We start from the raw sequence: 18045 nt of genomic DNA on the forward strand, positions 1-18045 counted from the left end.
CTTAAACCGACTTCTAAAGAAGAAAATTTAAAAACTTTTAAACACAATTTAGGCATTGAATATGTTTATTTACTTTAGTATAAGATTCGATATAAGCCGTTAATAACTAAAGAATTATGGGTATCAATAATTAAGCGGAAAAAGCTCTTTATTTCAAGTACGAATAGGGATATTTCTAATATTTCACATTTACTCACATCAAGGTACACCATAACCTCCTTACACTCTTGTTGCCCCTGCGTAAGAAGAATGTGAGTCTTGTACACGGTTTGTCTGCTCTCCATCAAGAACAATCGCTTGCTGGTCTTTTGGCGGGAGTCTAAATCTAACGTTACTTCGAAGTCTGGAATAAAACATTTATATAAGGTCTAAAGTAATGATTCTAATATCCTACTAAGGAAACCTTTCGTCCGTTCTGAATACTGGCAGTAAATTTACATTTTGACTGGCGTTCATTCGGAGCAGTGTTGGCCTAATGGCCGGATCCCGGGCTGCGCATCAATAGTAATTCTGACTTTGTGTGCGTTTAACACTCACTCATATGGCGAAGGAAAACACCGTGAAAAATTCGGAATGCCTTAGGGCAAAAAAAGATGACGGCCTATGTCAGGCACCTACTTGTCTATTTCACAAAACAAATGATCACGAAATAGATACAGATATCTGGACCAGATCTAAAAGGTTATAGCGCCACCAGTTATTTATTATTATTTCATACGCATTTTGGGCCGTTCAAGTATTGCGTAAGCACTATAGGGGGGCAGGGGGAGGTCTTTTGATTTCCTTATTTGGTGATTACGTCTACAGTAATTATTTACTTTTGTAAACATATTATATGTCTGTGCTTGGAAACGAAATCCGTTTTCGAGGATTTCTACAAAAAAAGAAGGAGGAGGTGAAGGAAGAGGGGGGGGGGGAGTTAATTGCACAATAAATCTGCTTACGTAATATTTGGATGCCTTAAGTTATCTACATTATTGACTTATTTTAATGAATATAAATTCCAAATTCAGCTTAGATCACTCGTTCAGCGAGTGTTCAGAGATGTTCAGTTCAGAGAGCTTTAATTATATTGTGTGTAATGATATTATGGTGATGATATTTACAAATCATTGCTTGACATCTAAAGAAACTACAACCGATAAGGATTACAAGGCTTAAAAGGTATTTTTGGTCACCATGGTATTTGTTGCTCGGGAAATTTAAGATGGTTTTAATATTTAACTCTTATAAGAAATCCATCTTTTATATCCAATTTCTATGTTTATTGTAATGACATTTTTTGTAATGATGAATTTAAAGAAATTTGTGCTGTGGTGTAGCCATGTTTTTGGTACTTTTTTATAATTCTGGAGGATTTAAAATATCATGTGACATCTTTTTACGATTACCTACTATTTCAGTGACGGAGTGGGAATAACTCATAAAATTATTAAAATAAACTACAGATTTTCCTATATACTACACAGTTAAAGCACATTTATGACGTTCCTATGTAAACGTCTACAACTCACCGAAGTAACAAATGTATCCTTCCGCTTGAAAAAGAGAAGTATTTGTTGACGTAGGATTTATAGAATATACCTTCAGTACTATTTGGCAATACTTCTAGTAGTGATAGGCCCTTTTACTTACGTACTGTACCATATTATTTAGGAATTTAGTAGCGAAATATAATAATAATATATATATATAGTCTTAGTATATAAATTTTACATATGTGGACAGTAAAACTATGTCTAGTTTATGTTTACACCACTATTCAATTATTTGAATGATGTAATAATAGTATATATTAATATAAACACTATATAAGGTTGCCTGGAAGATCGTTTCGCGATAAGACTGCCCATTGGACCATGTATTTCTTTTATTTTACAATAGTTAATAATATTATTTAATTATTGTGCGATAAAGTGTAAATTTACATAAATATCTTTAGATGACGTGATTTACTTTTGTCATAATTATAAGAAGCTAAAAAAATCATATTATCATTTATTATACTTTGAATAGCTTTTTATACTGAATAGTACTTACTTATTTGCTGATCAACGTTGACGCCATCATAAGTAAGACAGAACATAAGCTGCGCACACGCAACTTCGGTGCCATTGGAAAGACGACATCTCTTGTCAGTAAGAGAGATCAATTTGCTGTCTCCCATGAATTTGACGTCAGCCATAACTTTCACCACTGGACGAGATCTATGGATGATCAATTTTATATTAAAAGTGACAACATAATATTTATGATTTTATATATTATCTATATATCGCCTTGTCGCGATTTTTGCTATAAATCGTTATAATAATCCTCTAATACACCTGGTCTGGTAGATTACTACTCCGGTAAAAAATATTATTTCGGGTTATACTCACAAATTTATTACATGTATCCCTTATAAACCTATCAAATGACAGAAGTGTGTGCGGAACTAATAAGTATCTATATGTTTTATTACACAATACTATTCGTCTCTTTTCATCACAGCGTAAACACTGCTTGACAGAAGAAGACGAAAGAAGAGTGCTTATCTAGATTATCTATAATAATAATATTATAAAAACGATTTTGATTGTTTGTTTGCATGGACTCTAAAACTACAGGACTGTTTGGCACATTATTTTCGATAAGAACCCAATGTTTTCCGTGATGAACAAGGCTATAGAGTTGTAACAAAAAAATATTGTTCTGTGAAAGACTGGACATTCCTTAATTGCGTACGCTGTGGAAACTATTGACAATAACTATTGGCAATGTGATATACTACAGTTTTATAGAATTTCAACGGTAAAATACATCTGTCGAAGTAGACATGATAGAAATTGGATGTGGCAAAAATGTATCTGGAATTGTATACGAAAGAAGTCTTATGTATCATCAAGGTTTATAATAATTTACCAATAACATACAAAGACCATCCTACTAGAGTTTGTAAAAATCGACATAATGTACTACTTTTTAAAGAAATGTATTTTATTTATAGAACAGTTGCCCCCCAGGGGCGAAAATTGGGGGCCAACGGGCCCAGGAGGATGACCTGAGTGATACCGCCGCCCATGGACACTCTCAATGCCAGAGGGCTCGCGAGTGCGTTGCCGGCCTTTTAGATTACTATTAGTATTATTCTATTATTGATTATTTGTGTGAAACATTATACATAATTATTATTAATTTGATAACGTTGTATGTAATATATTATACAAATAATATAAGAATTTGCTAATTGATATGACTCATAATGTATATAACTTCTATGTAAAAATCCTTTTAAGACAAATTCGCTCGCCATTATGTGTGGCAGAATATGCCAACTTTCGATTGTACCACCATAACATTTTTGTACCATAAATTTTTGCAAATAAATTATTATTATTATCTTATTATCAATATCTACAGAAAAGTCTAACAATTTTTTGTATTTTTTTATTTTAAAGGTATTATCCGAGAAAAGCTTTAGAAAGAATGCGGGCACTGCAATCTATTTATAAATATGGAAGATAGGTTTTATTAACTAAGTTTTTGAACTCACTTCAAGAATACAACACTATCCGACTTATACGCGCCAACTGCCAGATCAGTGTAATTGTTGTTGTCCAAATCTACTCCTCCTGACAATGAGAATCCAAACGTGGAAAGACTGGGGCTGATCTCCTCAGCTGTGATGGCCTGCGAGTGCTTCTCTCCAATACCGAGTTCACTGCCATGGTAGATGAAGACAACACCACGACCGTTTTCACCACCGTATGGTGCGCCTACAGCTATATCTGTAAGTATATTATGGCATATTAGTATCGTCATAAATAAATAAATTTACAACGCTCTTAAAATAAGTAGAAAATATTTCTTGTTTCTATGTATTGGACTTGACTAAACGAATTAAATTTATTTATTTGTCCAATTATAATGCGGTGCATAAACTCCATAAATCATAATTATTTCACACCTTGATCATGATGAGCTATGCTTGAACATACACAAAAAAGTTACACGTCGAACTAATAACTCCGGTTTGGTTAAAACGCGTTATAAATGGCGCTACAACCTCCTTTCTGTGGTGTCTGTACCTTTATAGATGTATTCTTTTAAGAGGAATTTTACCAAAAATTTGTAACGGCAGTTCGACGTGGGAATATTAATAAAAGAGTTTTTTAATCAATTCATCATATTATCCTGTCTGATCTAAATTTTAAAAGACCGAAGGACCAATCTATTGTAACTACAATTGTGAATTGTAACGAAGACTCTTATTATTATAGAATTACACTTACTATTATTATACTAGCAACCCCGAAAGACGTTTTTCTATATGTCATATGTCAAAAAATCATCTTATTGTAAATCATTCACTTGAACACAAACGAAACTTAAATTACAAAAAAACGCATAGAAGATTTATATTTATAAAGACAGCGTCTTTCTATATGGCTTTAGGCAAAGCGGAGGTCCAACTGTTTCCACTACTTCCTCTCAGGCGCGCCTCCAGCCCATGGTTCCAGTGTAGTACGAATTTCGTCTTTCTCTTCTCATCTGTTTGTTTTAAAATTAAAAATGTGTTTAATGCGCTTACCTCCAAAACCGTCGTAATTGATGTCGCCAAGAGAAGTAACAGCCAAACCGAACCTTCCGCGGGATACATCACCAGTTCGGGCGTGATTCTTGGAGAAGGACTGAAATTTTTAATTAAATTAATATTAAAAATTAAAAGTAGTCTACCTACCTTCTATTAAATGGCAAATATAGAATTAACAAGTGCCTGTGTGTCTGTGAATATACGTATAAAAAATTACGCCACACAAAATACTTACTCTGTTCTTTCCCTGGTAGATGACATACACTCGTCCATGCTCATAACCCCCACTTCTAGGCTTGGTGAACATGGGAGCCCCAACTATGATGTCATCTGCCCCATCACCATCGATATCCCCACTGGCGAGACTGTACCCGAAGTAGGCTCCAATTTGGGAGCCACTTATGTTCTTGATATTTTGGAGTTCCCATGTATAAAGCACGACCTAAGAAGACAGTTATATTTTTTATTAGAGTTATTGCGTGACGTTCTAGCGATACTGAAGTGTTAAATTTGGTTGCCTAGAAACGAAAAGAGATGAAGACAAAATCAATTAAAGAGATGGGAGGATGATTCAACGAAGGGATAGCAAAGATAGAGATAGAAATAAGATGGAAGGCAGTGGGAGAGGCCTCTGTCAAAGTACAGCTCGATGAAAAACCTGTTTTTTAAGCAACAATAACATACAGGACTAACATCAGTTTTTGAAAATTAAGTTTTTCTTTGAATCAGTGAATCAATATTTAATTATCTAGTATTGTCTTTTGTTAACATTGCTTTTACACATTAAGAAAACACTTTTTAAACGGATTGAAGCTATGTATTATTATTATAAACTTATAAATAGAAACTAATATAATTTGAAATCTAATTGATTAGATTGTGAACCTAGAAAATAAAATACAAGAAGGAATATGATCATAAATTTAACTGAAAAGCTTTTGTCGACAAAATACTGACCAATCCCCTCAACTCCGAACCCCGTGGTACTCCAACAGCAACACCCTGGATTCCTTGACCAGCGAAATCTCCCACAGCGACTGAGTAACCCATGTAGGAGTCATCATACTTGGGGCTAGCTTCTGGGGTTGAAATCAAAACCGGCCTCTGGTTCAACGTTTGCACTTTCAGTTGTCCTATAATAGATACCACAGGTTAGCAAGTGCTTTCTTCTAAAGTGTTTTCCAAGCATGTTTGTGATTCCATTTAAATTTTGGTTAGTCGACACCATTATCAGAGCAGAAATGTTCGCAATTCATGTAAAGTACTGGACATGATAGCAGAATTATTACACCAGGCTTTATTCAAAATGGCGATGATTGACGATTGACAAAGCTTTAGACTAGCTCGAAAATAAGCAGATGAATTTTAACAAATGATCCGACAAATCTATCGAACAATAATAAACCGTTAAAAATACATTCATTAAAATCAGATTAGGGTTCACACCTTAAAAGTTTAATAACCATAATTTTAATGTTGTTATCCACCAAATCGTAGCGACCAATTAATTTAAAAGCCAATGGGAGAGGAACGATTCATAAATTAGTTTTGAAGCAATGGGCATTTTTGAAGCATTAATTAATCTTCTTTAACCCATTCTAAAGGTATCGGTCTACTGTCTACTCTCCTAAAATTATTGGGATCTGTTAAATTTTATTGCATGGAGTATCAAGAGAACAGAGGACAGGGACGTGTGTCTATTAATTTTAACGCATTCACTAATATATTCTTTAACCAAATAATCTTTTGAATTCATTATATTTCCAAAACAGCTACTGATTGGAAGATATAGCAACAACCGCAGGATCTAGGAAGACAAGAAAGTTAGCACTTCACTAAGAGACAAACTACGAGTTATAACTAACTCGTGCACTAAGGGACGTGGATCCAACGATGTGACATGAAAAGCCAATGAAGCTATTCACGTTGCCTGCACCATTGCAATTCCTTAATGGTTTGACAGCTGCATGAATAGATTACTTTATTTTAATTACATAGAACTTTTGACGTGTATTGCTTTTGACACAAGATGTTTGAATGACAACGGTTAAAAATTCTATAATCAATTAAAATAAAGTAGAATGATTTGGGTTTATTTTTTGGATTATGCGTTGGTAAGCCGTCGCTGTGTTATTCGGTTAAATGTTACGAGGTCACTGTCGATATTTTTACCTTCCTTCGGCATATAGTAGTTGAATCTTGCGCTAGGATCAATGGATATTGTTCGTCCTGTGGATTTTTATTAATATTCAGAATCATATATAACTACGGGACTTACGTCTTGAATGAACCAAAATTTTTACAATTGCATAAATTGTAAAAAAATTGTTTCACAATCCAATAAAATAATACAAAAAATATATATTAATATATGTATTACCTTGCCAGTAGAAACTGCCAGGCGCACCCATAAAGAGTCTTTGCCCATCCTGAAATTTTCAAACAGCTCATTCAATAGTGTTTTCATTGTTTTTAAATTATGTATCTACTAATCAACTAAATTGTTTTTTCACAGATATTGAAGGGACACATATCTCAGGGCAAATGATCGAATACAAAAAATTTAAAAGAAGTTTACTCCAGACAATTGGATGCCGATCCAAACTCTCACAGACTCAGGATAATATGAATTGTTCAAGTATCAGTACTATTTTATGGTAGCACTTACGCTATCTCCCGTTAACATACACACCGCAGAGTGCCAGATAAGTGCATTGGTTTATGTGTGAAGATGCACTTATCATATAATGCATTGGAGGAAATGGACCGAAATTACTATTATTATTTACGATCTCCGAAAAGTGTTACGATATCAGTGACCTACAAGTGACTATAATTTTACTTTTCGGTGTTGTGAAAAGATAATTTTATCTATTTTTCTTATGAGAGCCGACACGAAGTGACATTTACGCTACTTTTGACAGTATTAGTATGACAACTTTAATAAAAGCAGAATTTTATCGACGATTAATTTATTGACGATTCTTTAGACAAGTTCAGGGCTTGTTTTGTTATTATATGTTTATTAGTTATTAATTCAATTGTTCATTTTGATTTTAATTCAAGCTTTAGAGTTAGAATCATTCGCTTTGCCAATAAACAATGCATTGGATAATGAAATAGTAGGATGCGTCGAAGATTGAAGACAAATTTTCTAAACATTTTTTTTATAATTATAAATTTTCGGACTTATATAAACCTCATCAATTTATATTTATTATACAAAGAGAAATCGAATAATAATAAGGATTGTTCCTTACTCGAGTTATTCAATATAGTGTTCAGCTAGAAGTTAGTTAGAAATTATACGCCTAGAGAATAATCTTGAGAAATTATGTTTAAAAGCTATAAATCGTCAAGGTCCAAATCAGGCAAAGAATAAGTATTTTTATGTCATGATCGTTTTGACAAGCTGAAACATAGGCGCCGCCGCGGGAGCCGCATAGCCGGCAGCGCAGTCGCCTGTCTTTATATGGCGTGGCTGACGGCGCACGCGCATATTTTATTGGCCCAGGCGCCCACGCTACTCATGGTTTCTCTTCATATTATTGTATTTTATACACAACAATAAAGCTATGAATTACTAAGTGTTAAGTTTATTTTCTTTTTATTCAATTTCGGACTTTCAACAAAAATCCCACGAAATCTAAAACCCCCGCCCAAAAATATTTATTTGTTAAATTTTAGTTGATAACTATTATTATTTTTTTGTTTCCTATGTACATACTTTTACACACAAATCTTCCAATGCTTCTCTACTTACTCTTTTGATTATTATTATTTTGGGTGTTTCATTAGTAACAAATGTTATGTTATGTTAATTGATTTCGATATTTCCAATGGGCAAATGATCTTATGGCCCTAAGTATTTTTAGACAAGTTTTACAATGCAACTATGCACTAAACTAAGAAAAAAATTATAATTTATAATTTTTTTGTCACTTATGAAAGCAAAAAAGTTTTAAGGTCATTCCAGACGGGTATGGTCCATCTCAAAATCACATTAATAAATATAATCTCGAGTGTTAAGTGACAAATCGATGCACACATGTTTCCTGTTATCAGTACAGACTGTTTTGTTTCTCACAAGATATTTAAATGAAATTCTCCTGTAATACATTATGTATTTACATTATTAATTGTAGGCAAGTATCACTAATTAATAAAAAAAATATTGACGTTATATCAAGATAGATTTTAAATGTAAGTTAGTAATTAATCATATAAATAAAAATATACTTGTTTATATTTATTAAATAGTCTCTAAATACGAGGGATACATTCAACAGTTAGCATGTTCAATTAGGAAAAACTAGTGCGTAAATTTTACGTTAATTACTTGACTTGCCAAAGAGCAGCAATAACATAAGTGTCACAAAATACAAAATCCAACTGAAGATAATAAAACGTATTCACTTAACTGAAAATTGCTTGATATTTTGTTTTAACTGTTAACGTTCGTTACTAATAAAAACAAAATTTCTTTTACTGGTAATTGAAAACATTAGTGCCATTGCCTAAGCACGTACCACAAATAAAGTATGTAATACTGGCTACAGTTAAACGTGAATAATTGTATATTCTATTAGAGGTGATAAAATGAGGCCGTTTAAATCCCCATAACGCACCTATAACCCATTCATTTCATGCTAATTTTCTCTAGGAAATGCTCTCGGCTGCATATTAATATTTAAACAGCATGACCGCTAGCTCACTACGCGCTCGAAGCGTTTATTCTACTTGTTTAATGTGGGACTCCATTCCTTTATTTTTTCAGGGCTAAGCGAGGAGTCCCTTAGAATAAAGTGCAGACGGTACCGCTACACGAGGACTTACGTTGACGGTATTTAAGAACACGCTGTCTTTTAGGGTCCTTAAGTCGCACAAACAATTTGATTCTAATCCAAATATGTAAAAATAAATAATTGATGGAAACCTTTGGAATTGATAATTTGGAATTATAAACCTTATATTCTGAGTGAAGACTTAGCGATAAGTGTTACTGTATTTAAAGAACAAATGGAGCAAACGGGCTAAAGGCTTATGTTAAGTGATATAGCCGCTCATGGACAGTCACGCCGTCTGGCAAGACGGCTCGCAAGTGCATTGCGGACTTTTTAAAAACTTACACTTACCTTACCTTAGTTAAGTCGAATTTGTTTGGTAATCGGTTTTACATAGTGGTGGGTAGCAAAAAATGTCGTAAAAACGCTCAGTTGTTGAACGACGGACGTCGAGGTGATAGTTCATATACCAAGTATTAACTTACTCTAACTCTAACTTACTCTCGTACTACGTAGGTTAATTTCGAATGAACAGAAAAATAATTTCATATCACTTAAAAAATGCAGAGAATTTCATTACAATACGTTTATGAAAAGACCATAAATTTTACTAGAACTGTGTGATATTGTAAATTATGTTTTAAGGACACTAGTGTGTGAGAATCTAAATCATGGTAAAGCTAGTAATCGTTATTGCTAGTTAATATAATTGTTTCCTTCTACGGACTAGTTGCAAGTTGCTACGGGCAAGAATAAAGTATAAAAAGAATCTGCTAACTTACTATGTAATTGTTTTAACATATAAACTTAGATTGGTTTATTATTTATAAGTCCTTGGCGAATCGTAATATTGACATCACAAGAAACCATCGAAACTACAAAACTATATGTTTTTGACCATATAAAACTTTTTGTTATTGTATGTTAAATCACGTCAGCTTTACGTCGAAGCCAGTGTTCGAATATATTATTTATCGAATATGATAAATAAACACAACAATTATTCCGACAAATCCCTAAATGTCGCCGATTCAATTTCGAAATGGCGCGCGTATCGCTTTTCCCGGCAACGCCATTGTCTGCAAATGGCCGCCCGTTTACGGCTGCGTTCCGAAACCATGTTTGTAAAATCACAAAGAATGTTTAAGACATCGCAGTGACAGGGAATTTTGTTTTGCATATGAAAAAGGCAAGGAAATAAAATTATATGATGTGGTTAGTAAAACGTTAAGGGTGCGATTTGCAATGTCAATCCTCAACAGTACTAGTTGATATAGTTTGATATTGTGAAAGTGAATATACCTACTAATAGAACGATGAAACTGGTTTTTTTTCTTGTAAGACGGTTTCGGTCGAAAAAAATTGGCCAAAAAAGTCATGTATAGACGAGATAACACTTTATAGAGCCACATCTAAAAATATTCAAACCAACATCAATATACATAGCACGTTTTGCTAGACAGTTCAGCAGGTAGTCCAAAATTTATGCAATGCGTTTCTTGAAAAGATAACGTATCTCTAAGCTCGCGGTGTAATGTTGATAATCTGTGTTTCGTCTTAACACAACGGGTCTTCCTAATGCATATTAATTTAAAAAAAAAACAAACAAAATATTCTGCTATAATGGATCAATTAGTTTTCAACTGAATCATCAGTTTGCTATAATTTTTTTATAATATTTTAATTCATCAATAGCATACATTGATTTAATAAAGGATGATGGAAAAAGATTTGAAATTAATATTACTGTTTATAAAGTTATCTAAATTATAGTAAACTTTTTGCTTACAACAATAAAAGTTAAATAATTCATAAGCGTAGTGCGCATGCGCGTCACGTGCGCGCAGATGCGATCGCTATGATAATACAGCACTGCTATTCCCACGATTGTAAAATCACGCTTAACGTGAACTAGGGTTTTTTGGCGCGAAATAGGATCCACGGATTCAAGGAGACATGTAAACCTTTTTGCTGTAAAATCTTTCAACTCAGATCAAATAATAATAAATCTCCTATACTATGATAACATTAAATAATATATAATTATGTATATGAAAATTTATGTATTAATTGTAAACTGTATCAAAAAAATAAGAAGGAAAAGTCCAGTAGCGTTCTTTGAGCGAATTAAAAAAGGAAAGTTTGAATAACGGAATGATAAAAAGACAAACGCACGTAACGATTTCGCTCGTGTAATTCATTTTGCGGTAATTTCGGTCACAACAGGACGTATTACTAATGAGCGTGTCGAAGTCGATAATGATAGTAATTTTGTAAGACCCACATTTACATATTTCGGGTGCTTTACACTGATTTTATCAGGTTAACAGATTTAAATCGTACATAATTGTAATTTAGTGTTGCTTTTATGTAGGAATCCTGACTTGGTAAAATTTACAGAAATTTTAAACGGTCATTTCTTTAAAAGAATTGCGGTTTTGTAAATATGTTTGTCTTTTAGTTTGGTTTATATTATACGAATTTATCTATGCATAAAGCCATTATTACAAAGTTATCAGCCACTGATATTATAATTTATAACAATTTGTGAAAAGATTAATATTCGATTCACCTCCTCCATATTAACAAAATGACTGTTATTATTTTTACATTATCTTACCTTTGATACTGCCGCAGAAAAACCGGCCTGGCACACTCCAGTCTTCCGTTGTCCATGGCTCGCTGCGGATTTTGACACAGATTAAAAATATGGGAATGGCATAAAAAAAGAGAAACGTCTAATTGAAATGTCAGATTATTTTACAAGTATAGATTGAATTCATTATCTATAATTCATTGCCTTATTTTTTGTATGAATTAATACATTATAATATAATAACCGATTTCAAGGGAGGAATAATATCCTATACTATGGTTATTTTCATTTAAGCGTGTATTATACATCTATACATAAGCTAAAATAACAATACACATACATAAATACTTACATGCAATAGTTATATGAAACTTTTTTATAATTAATGTTTATTTCAGAATATATTTTTATTGAGTTAGCCTATATAATATATACAATTATACATTTTTAAGTTAAATTTCAATATATATATATATAAAGTTTTAATGGTCGTAAAAGTTAATCCAAATGCTTGGATCAAATTTTTTTTCATAAACAATTTGTATAGTTTAAACATATTTTATTTAATTGGATTTAAATTGTCTAATCTACGACAATGATATTCTATTATTTACAATGTTGTGTGGTGTTAACATTAAATATCGGTATCGCGAAGAGCAATTTCATGAGATCATAACAAAGCACGGCGAAGTAGAAGCATAGATTATAGATAAAATATGCAACACAGTAAATAAAAAACGCGTAAAGTTGCATACTCTATGAACCATTAGGTTGTTGCGTTTATGGTTTTAATTATAATAACTTAGTTATGATCTCATGTTTATTGAATACATCTGAGATTTTACACATAATTCCTGAAGTTATGAGACTAAAGAGACCAATGTTGAATTGGCGATTGGTGCATTAACATCTATTTTACACATATACTCACCGTCATCCTGAGTGCGGAACCCTAAACAAAGTAGGTAATATCATAATAACTAAATGCCGGTAATAAAAGTTAATATATAATATAAATGCACAAATAAAGTTAATTATAACTTAAAACAAATAACTATTAAAATATTGTTTTTTGAATGTACAATATAAGTATACCAGATAAATTAAAACATAAATAAATTGTTACACACACAAAATATAAATACTATTGTTAGACATACGAAGCATAAAACGCGGCGCTGTATAAACGTCACGCTAATTTCAAATCCTAATTTACCATTACCGGCGGAAGTGATCGGCTATATCGCGCGCTTTTATTATGCCGCCATTTTAAGTCGGTAACTAGTTTTGTTGTTGTTGGATACATATAATCTAATTTACTCGACGAAATTACGTATTTAGGTACTAACTATTTGGTTTTACAAGAACGCTGAACTAAACGAATATAATAATTAAATCTTTCATACGAGTATCTGTAAGTATAATTTTCATTAGATAATGCACTTACAATTACGACATGGAGAGAATTCGTTGACATCAATTGCGTCTGGTGTTTTAGCCACGAAGCACGATCCCACGGGATCTCGCTGGTTCAACTTAGCATTCACGAATGAGACATACCGCGGGGCACATGCCTGAAAAAAACACACATTTAAGAAAAGTTCCCGGACAGATTTTACAAAGAGTTAAGCTAAAAAATATTCCATATAGTTTTTATGGCAACTTCATATATTTTTTTAGTCGATGAAAGAACATTTTTTTAATGAAAAATGTGTACCTATTAAATAGCTGTTGCTATTCTAAGAAAAGCTAAATAAATGTCATGTTTTTATATATTAAATTTGTCCAAAACTGCATAATGTCACCCTCAAATTGATGTTCATAACATCCTTAAATGTTGTTTCATTCACCTCAATTCCTGTTAAAGTCTAATTTTATAAATACGTAAATAAACCAATGAACTTGAAAGTTCGGCAGTTCATATGTCCTGTAATAACATGGGGTGAATCTGTTTTAGGGATGTCACATTCTTTTTTTATGTAGTTATATACCTACTTTTCATTTCCCTACAAAGGCGTCTTAGCTTATTATTTTTATCTTTTGATGAAAATCTTTTGCTTATACGAAATAATTGTGAGCATTTACAATGTTGATGTATTTTTAATTCGAATATTTTTTTATCTAGCAATATTTTTTGATGTCGTAAAATACATACACTGTAAAAATAAAAATAATGTAAATAAATTACTATGGTGATATAGAAAAACTTGAGAGACAAATCATTTTACATAACATAGATAGCCCTAGCAGTCCTGTGCAACTGAAACGAATTAAAATAGAACGTGCGTGTGCGCAGTAAACATTATAATAAGCTAGTGCGACCGAGCTGTTAGAAACAACAACGCCAGCTGTGATGATTAAATCATAGTACCTTTATAAAAATTACGTATTTTTAACGAAGTCTAAAATCATACGTTTTGTTTGTTTTTCTTCTACTCTATCTCTACCTTATCTCTCTCTATTTATTTTGTTATCGGAACTCCAGTAGTTAGGTTCGAGTCCGTACTAAGGTCTACATGGTCACAGATACCGAATAAATTAATGAATAACATAATAATTACTACTACTAATAGATATGTCAAATCGGAATAAAGGGCCCAGTTGTTAAAAACTACTAATTAATTTTAATGTTTGCGACCAACATACCAATATTTATATGTTATCAAAGGGCCTGAATCAGGGCTTTACGAGCAAGTAATAAAATCGTCCATCTGTTTGTTTACAACGAGTTTACGATGGGCCATCAATGAACCATTATTGGCAACGCCACACTCACCCGAATGACTCAAACATTCTGAATATACTTTCTTTTAAATAACTTTGTTCTGGGTCTGACACAGCAGACTGTGAGGTGATACTATTTCACGCATTTGTCATATAGAAATACGTCTTTTATTTTTCTTATTAAACAATAAATAAACACAATACATTACTTATTGTATTTATATTTATAATATATATAGTATTGTATTTATAATAAATTACTAGTTTTATTTATTTATTTCGTTAATTAACACTTCGTTGCAAGTATATAGTAAGTACAATTAACATAATTAAAGAAAAAGGAGTGCAAGTGGCGGCCTTATCGCTTTCGAGCGATCTCTTCCAGGCAACCACTGTGAAAAAAATAGATAAGGCCGTCGATACACAGTTTTATACTAAATAATAAGTTTTGGGTACCTCGTTTCGTTATATTAACTGAAGAAAGGCACAATTGTCAGTCGTATGTATAGAGAAATTATATTAGTATGGGAACAATAAGAGAGGTTAGATAACATACTGGTACCTTGCCATAAACACACACAACACACACACAAACCACTCACTTCAAAATTATAAATATGAGGACGTAACTAGTAAAGTATAATTGGCAAAAAGGAAATCTAAAAAATTACGTCCTACACAATCACAGTGAAACAAAGCAGTAAGTCAATCAAAAAATTTGACGATCGGCCGAGTTAAATATTTAAATGACCCTTATCAACATTTATGAAACTAAAATTATGTATTTGTAACACAATAGAACATTTGTAACATAAGAATTTAATTATATTTTAAAATGGTTGAAAACACTTCGTATAATATAATGATATATGGAATAAGTTAAAAAATAATAATTTTTCAAGCAGGGAATATAAAATAAATATTTCGTAACTGATATTTCTCAAACTTTGTATACAATTCTCATCTCCATCGTGAGACATCAAGACATTTTCGAATGTCGCTTCGGATTAACATAAAAGTTAGACTGATTCACGTAAAGCCTGAGTCACGAACAAGCTAATATACGGTTATTAACCTTAAGGATAATATTCGTCATTCGTTGTTCACTGAGCGATGAACCGTTTAAAAAATTATCATTGATGCATTACTTTTGGGTTAAGAACCGTAATGTAAGTAGTTTTTCTTCCTTACAATAAAGTTCACAAAAGAGACTGCAACTTTATTTCTTTGTTTAAGTTCACCAAATCATAATGTTATATCTACAGTATAAGTTGCAAGCTATCTTGTCTAAAGTACATGACAGTTATGATATACATAAATGTTACAGAAAAATAAAAAGTAATAAAATATTACACTTCCAATTTAAAAAATTTAGTAGTATGTTTTTTTATTGTTAAGCTAAATAGCGGATTAGGTAATGTCAAAGTCATAGTTAAAATAATTTATTCATATAGGTATGTATACAATGTATACTTATGAACGTCAAAAATGAAATACATAATAAATGCTTCTTATTTAACATTTACTGCCAGTTCTCAAATAAATTCTCCGCCACTCTTTTTAATCGCCAATTTTTTTGTTTTACACAATGTTTGTAAAGAGCTACAATCATTACATCATGTTCCACATGACTTCTTAAGTAATTAATAATAATAAAATAAGTTTAAACAAAGATTTGTCCTCTAACAGCAGGAGGCATGGTGAAATAAGAGAAGACACTTTCTCGTATCACATAGGCACTTAACAATGTTTTTTTTAAATTGATCAGTACCACCCACTACCGAATATATCTAGCTCTGTATAAGTAGTATTTGTTCTGTGATATTCGCGAAAGAATTCGAATGAGAGGCCTAAACACCTAGGCTAATTTTGCAGACGGAACTTGAAAAACTCCGCTAATTTTGAACCTTGGGAATGAATAAGGGGCGACGATGTTAATGTTCTGCAAGAGGTAACTGTTATATATTTGACCACTTAACAATATGTAAAATAATGTAACACCGGCTGGAGATCTCCCATCAGTGACCTAGTCTTTAATCTTATATTTAAAACTTAGTATCATGAAATAATGAAATGAAGTAATCTTATATTAATCCCTTTTGGTTGTTAAATTTCGAAAAACTGTATTCTGTGTAACTGTAAACTGTAAACTGTGTACTGTATTGTCTCTTTCCAGTACACCGTAAACAATATGACAAGAAGGGACGAAAGACCCAGGACGAAAGTGTTCAGTTAAAAGGGGGCAAATAGGCTTAAATATTAAAATTCCATGAAGCTGATAATTCATAATCAAGGTAGTGTATGTATGAAACCATACCCGATCCTGCTCAATCGTGACTTTAGTAATTCATATTTTCTTATTCTTTTGTATTGCATTGTAGTATATGAACCGTGAGAACCGCTTTTAGTTTTTAGGTTATTTTATTTATTTAAGATTAAGTTTCGTAATTGTAATTTAGATTTTTTCCTTACTAGGGTTGCCTGGACGAGATCGCTTGTTGTGGCCACCAGTCGCATCCCTTATAATTTATGTTATATGTATTATTTCGAGCATGTAAAAGAAATTGCGTACCTATTTGCAGAAGATATTTGAAACTTTACCTTTTCATACAAGCAACGTGTTACAAATCGTTGCACTTAGAGAGTACGTGTATTAAAAATACTCTCAGTTCAAACATTCAATATATTCTTGACGTAATCAGCGCAGATTGCACAAAGCAGCCCAATTGACACAACTCTGACCCAAATCAGTTACGAGAATAGTCGAGAAATAGGCTAATGTTGCCAGTTTATTGCTGTCTGGTACATTAAACAATTTAAAATTAAGCATTCTGAATCGATACGAGATTTTTCAACGTTTCCTTATATGCTACGCTAAATTCTTATAGTAAATTACTGCTTTTATTTTTATTGAACCACTTAAATACATAAGATTGACGAAATATATTTATTCCAGATTTAAAATAATTCCAAGTTATTATTTCATAGACTATATTTGATTTACCACAGTCATCCAAATAACACGGAAAACATCATTTTGCCACAGATCATCAAAAGAATCTACAAACAGAGCACTGTTGTTAGAACGTACAATAATGTTGTAGCACATTCCCGAACAATGTCTTTTTGACCTACCTGACCCATTTGTCACAATACAATGGTGGCAGTTGTAAATTATAATGGGTGTTCAATGAAGTTGTAAAGTTTCGTAATATTTGTACAATTTGATTTAAGAGAGCCGCTATGTGATTTATGGACGATTTTCTAGATTTGTTGCTAAATGGAAAGGATTTTGTGCAAAAGCGAAAGTGATTTATGACACAATCGTTTATAATTTCGCAATACAAGATTCAATATATTTTACG

The 18045-nt window shown here is 32.2% G+C and overlaps 1 protein-coding gene across 4 annotated transcripts in view; it reads right to left on the reverse strand.

Annotated features, from left to right (window-relative positions):
- The window catches only part of LOC123717128 (integrin alpha-PS2), an 87808-nt gene that overhangs the window by 11145 nt on the left and 58618 nt on the right, over nucleotides 1-18045 (reverse strand). Inside the window, exons 4-14 of one of the 4 annotated variants that reach the window (XM_045672956.1) lie at nucleotides 13404-13530; nucleotides 12888-12908; nucleotides 11981-12042; nucleotides 6957-7005; nucleotides 6749-6805; nucleotides 5534-5709; nucleotides 4812-5018; nucleotides 4574-4673; nucleotides 3536-3770; nucleotides 2041-2207; nucleotides 198-343 (exon numbers count right to left, since the gene is read on the reverse strand). In XM_045672956.1, coding sequence (XP_045528912.1) covers nucleotides 198-343; nucleotides 2041-2207; nucleotides 3536-3770; nucleotides 4574-4673; nucleotides 4812-5018; nucleotides 5534-5709; nucleotides 6749-6805; nucleotides 6957-7005; nucleotides 11981-12042; nucleotides 12888-12908; nucleotides 13404-13530 — 1347 coding nt within the window. The remainder of the gene's footprint in view (nucleotides 1-197; nucleotides 344-2040; nucleotides 2208-3535; nucleotides 3771-4573; nucleotides 4674-4811; nucleotides 5019-5533; nucleotides 5710-6748; nucleotides 6806-6956; nucleotides 7006-11980; nucleotides 12043-12887; nucleotides 12909-13403; nucleotides 13531-18045) is intronic. The other 3 variants (XM_045672963.1, XM_045672973.1, XM_045672982.1) reach the window with 3 other exon arrangements.

This window comes from Pieris brassicae, chromosome 2 (genome assembly GCF_905147105.1).
Source record: "Pieris brassicae chromosome 2, ilPieBrab1.1, whole genome shotgun sequence".
NCBI classification, from domain to species: Eukaryota; Metazoa; Arthropoda; class Insecta; order Lepidoptera; family Pieridae; genus Pieris; species Pieris brassicae.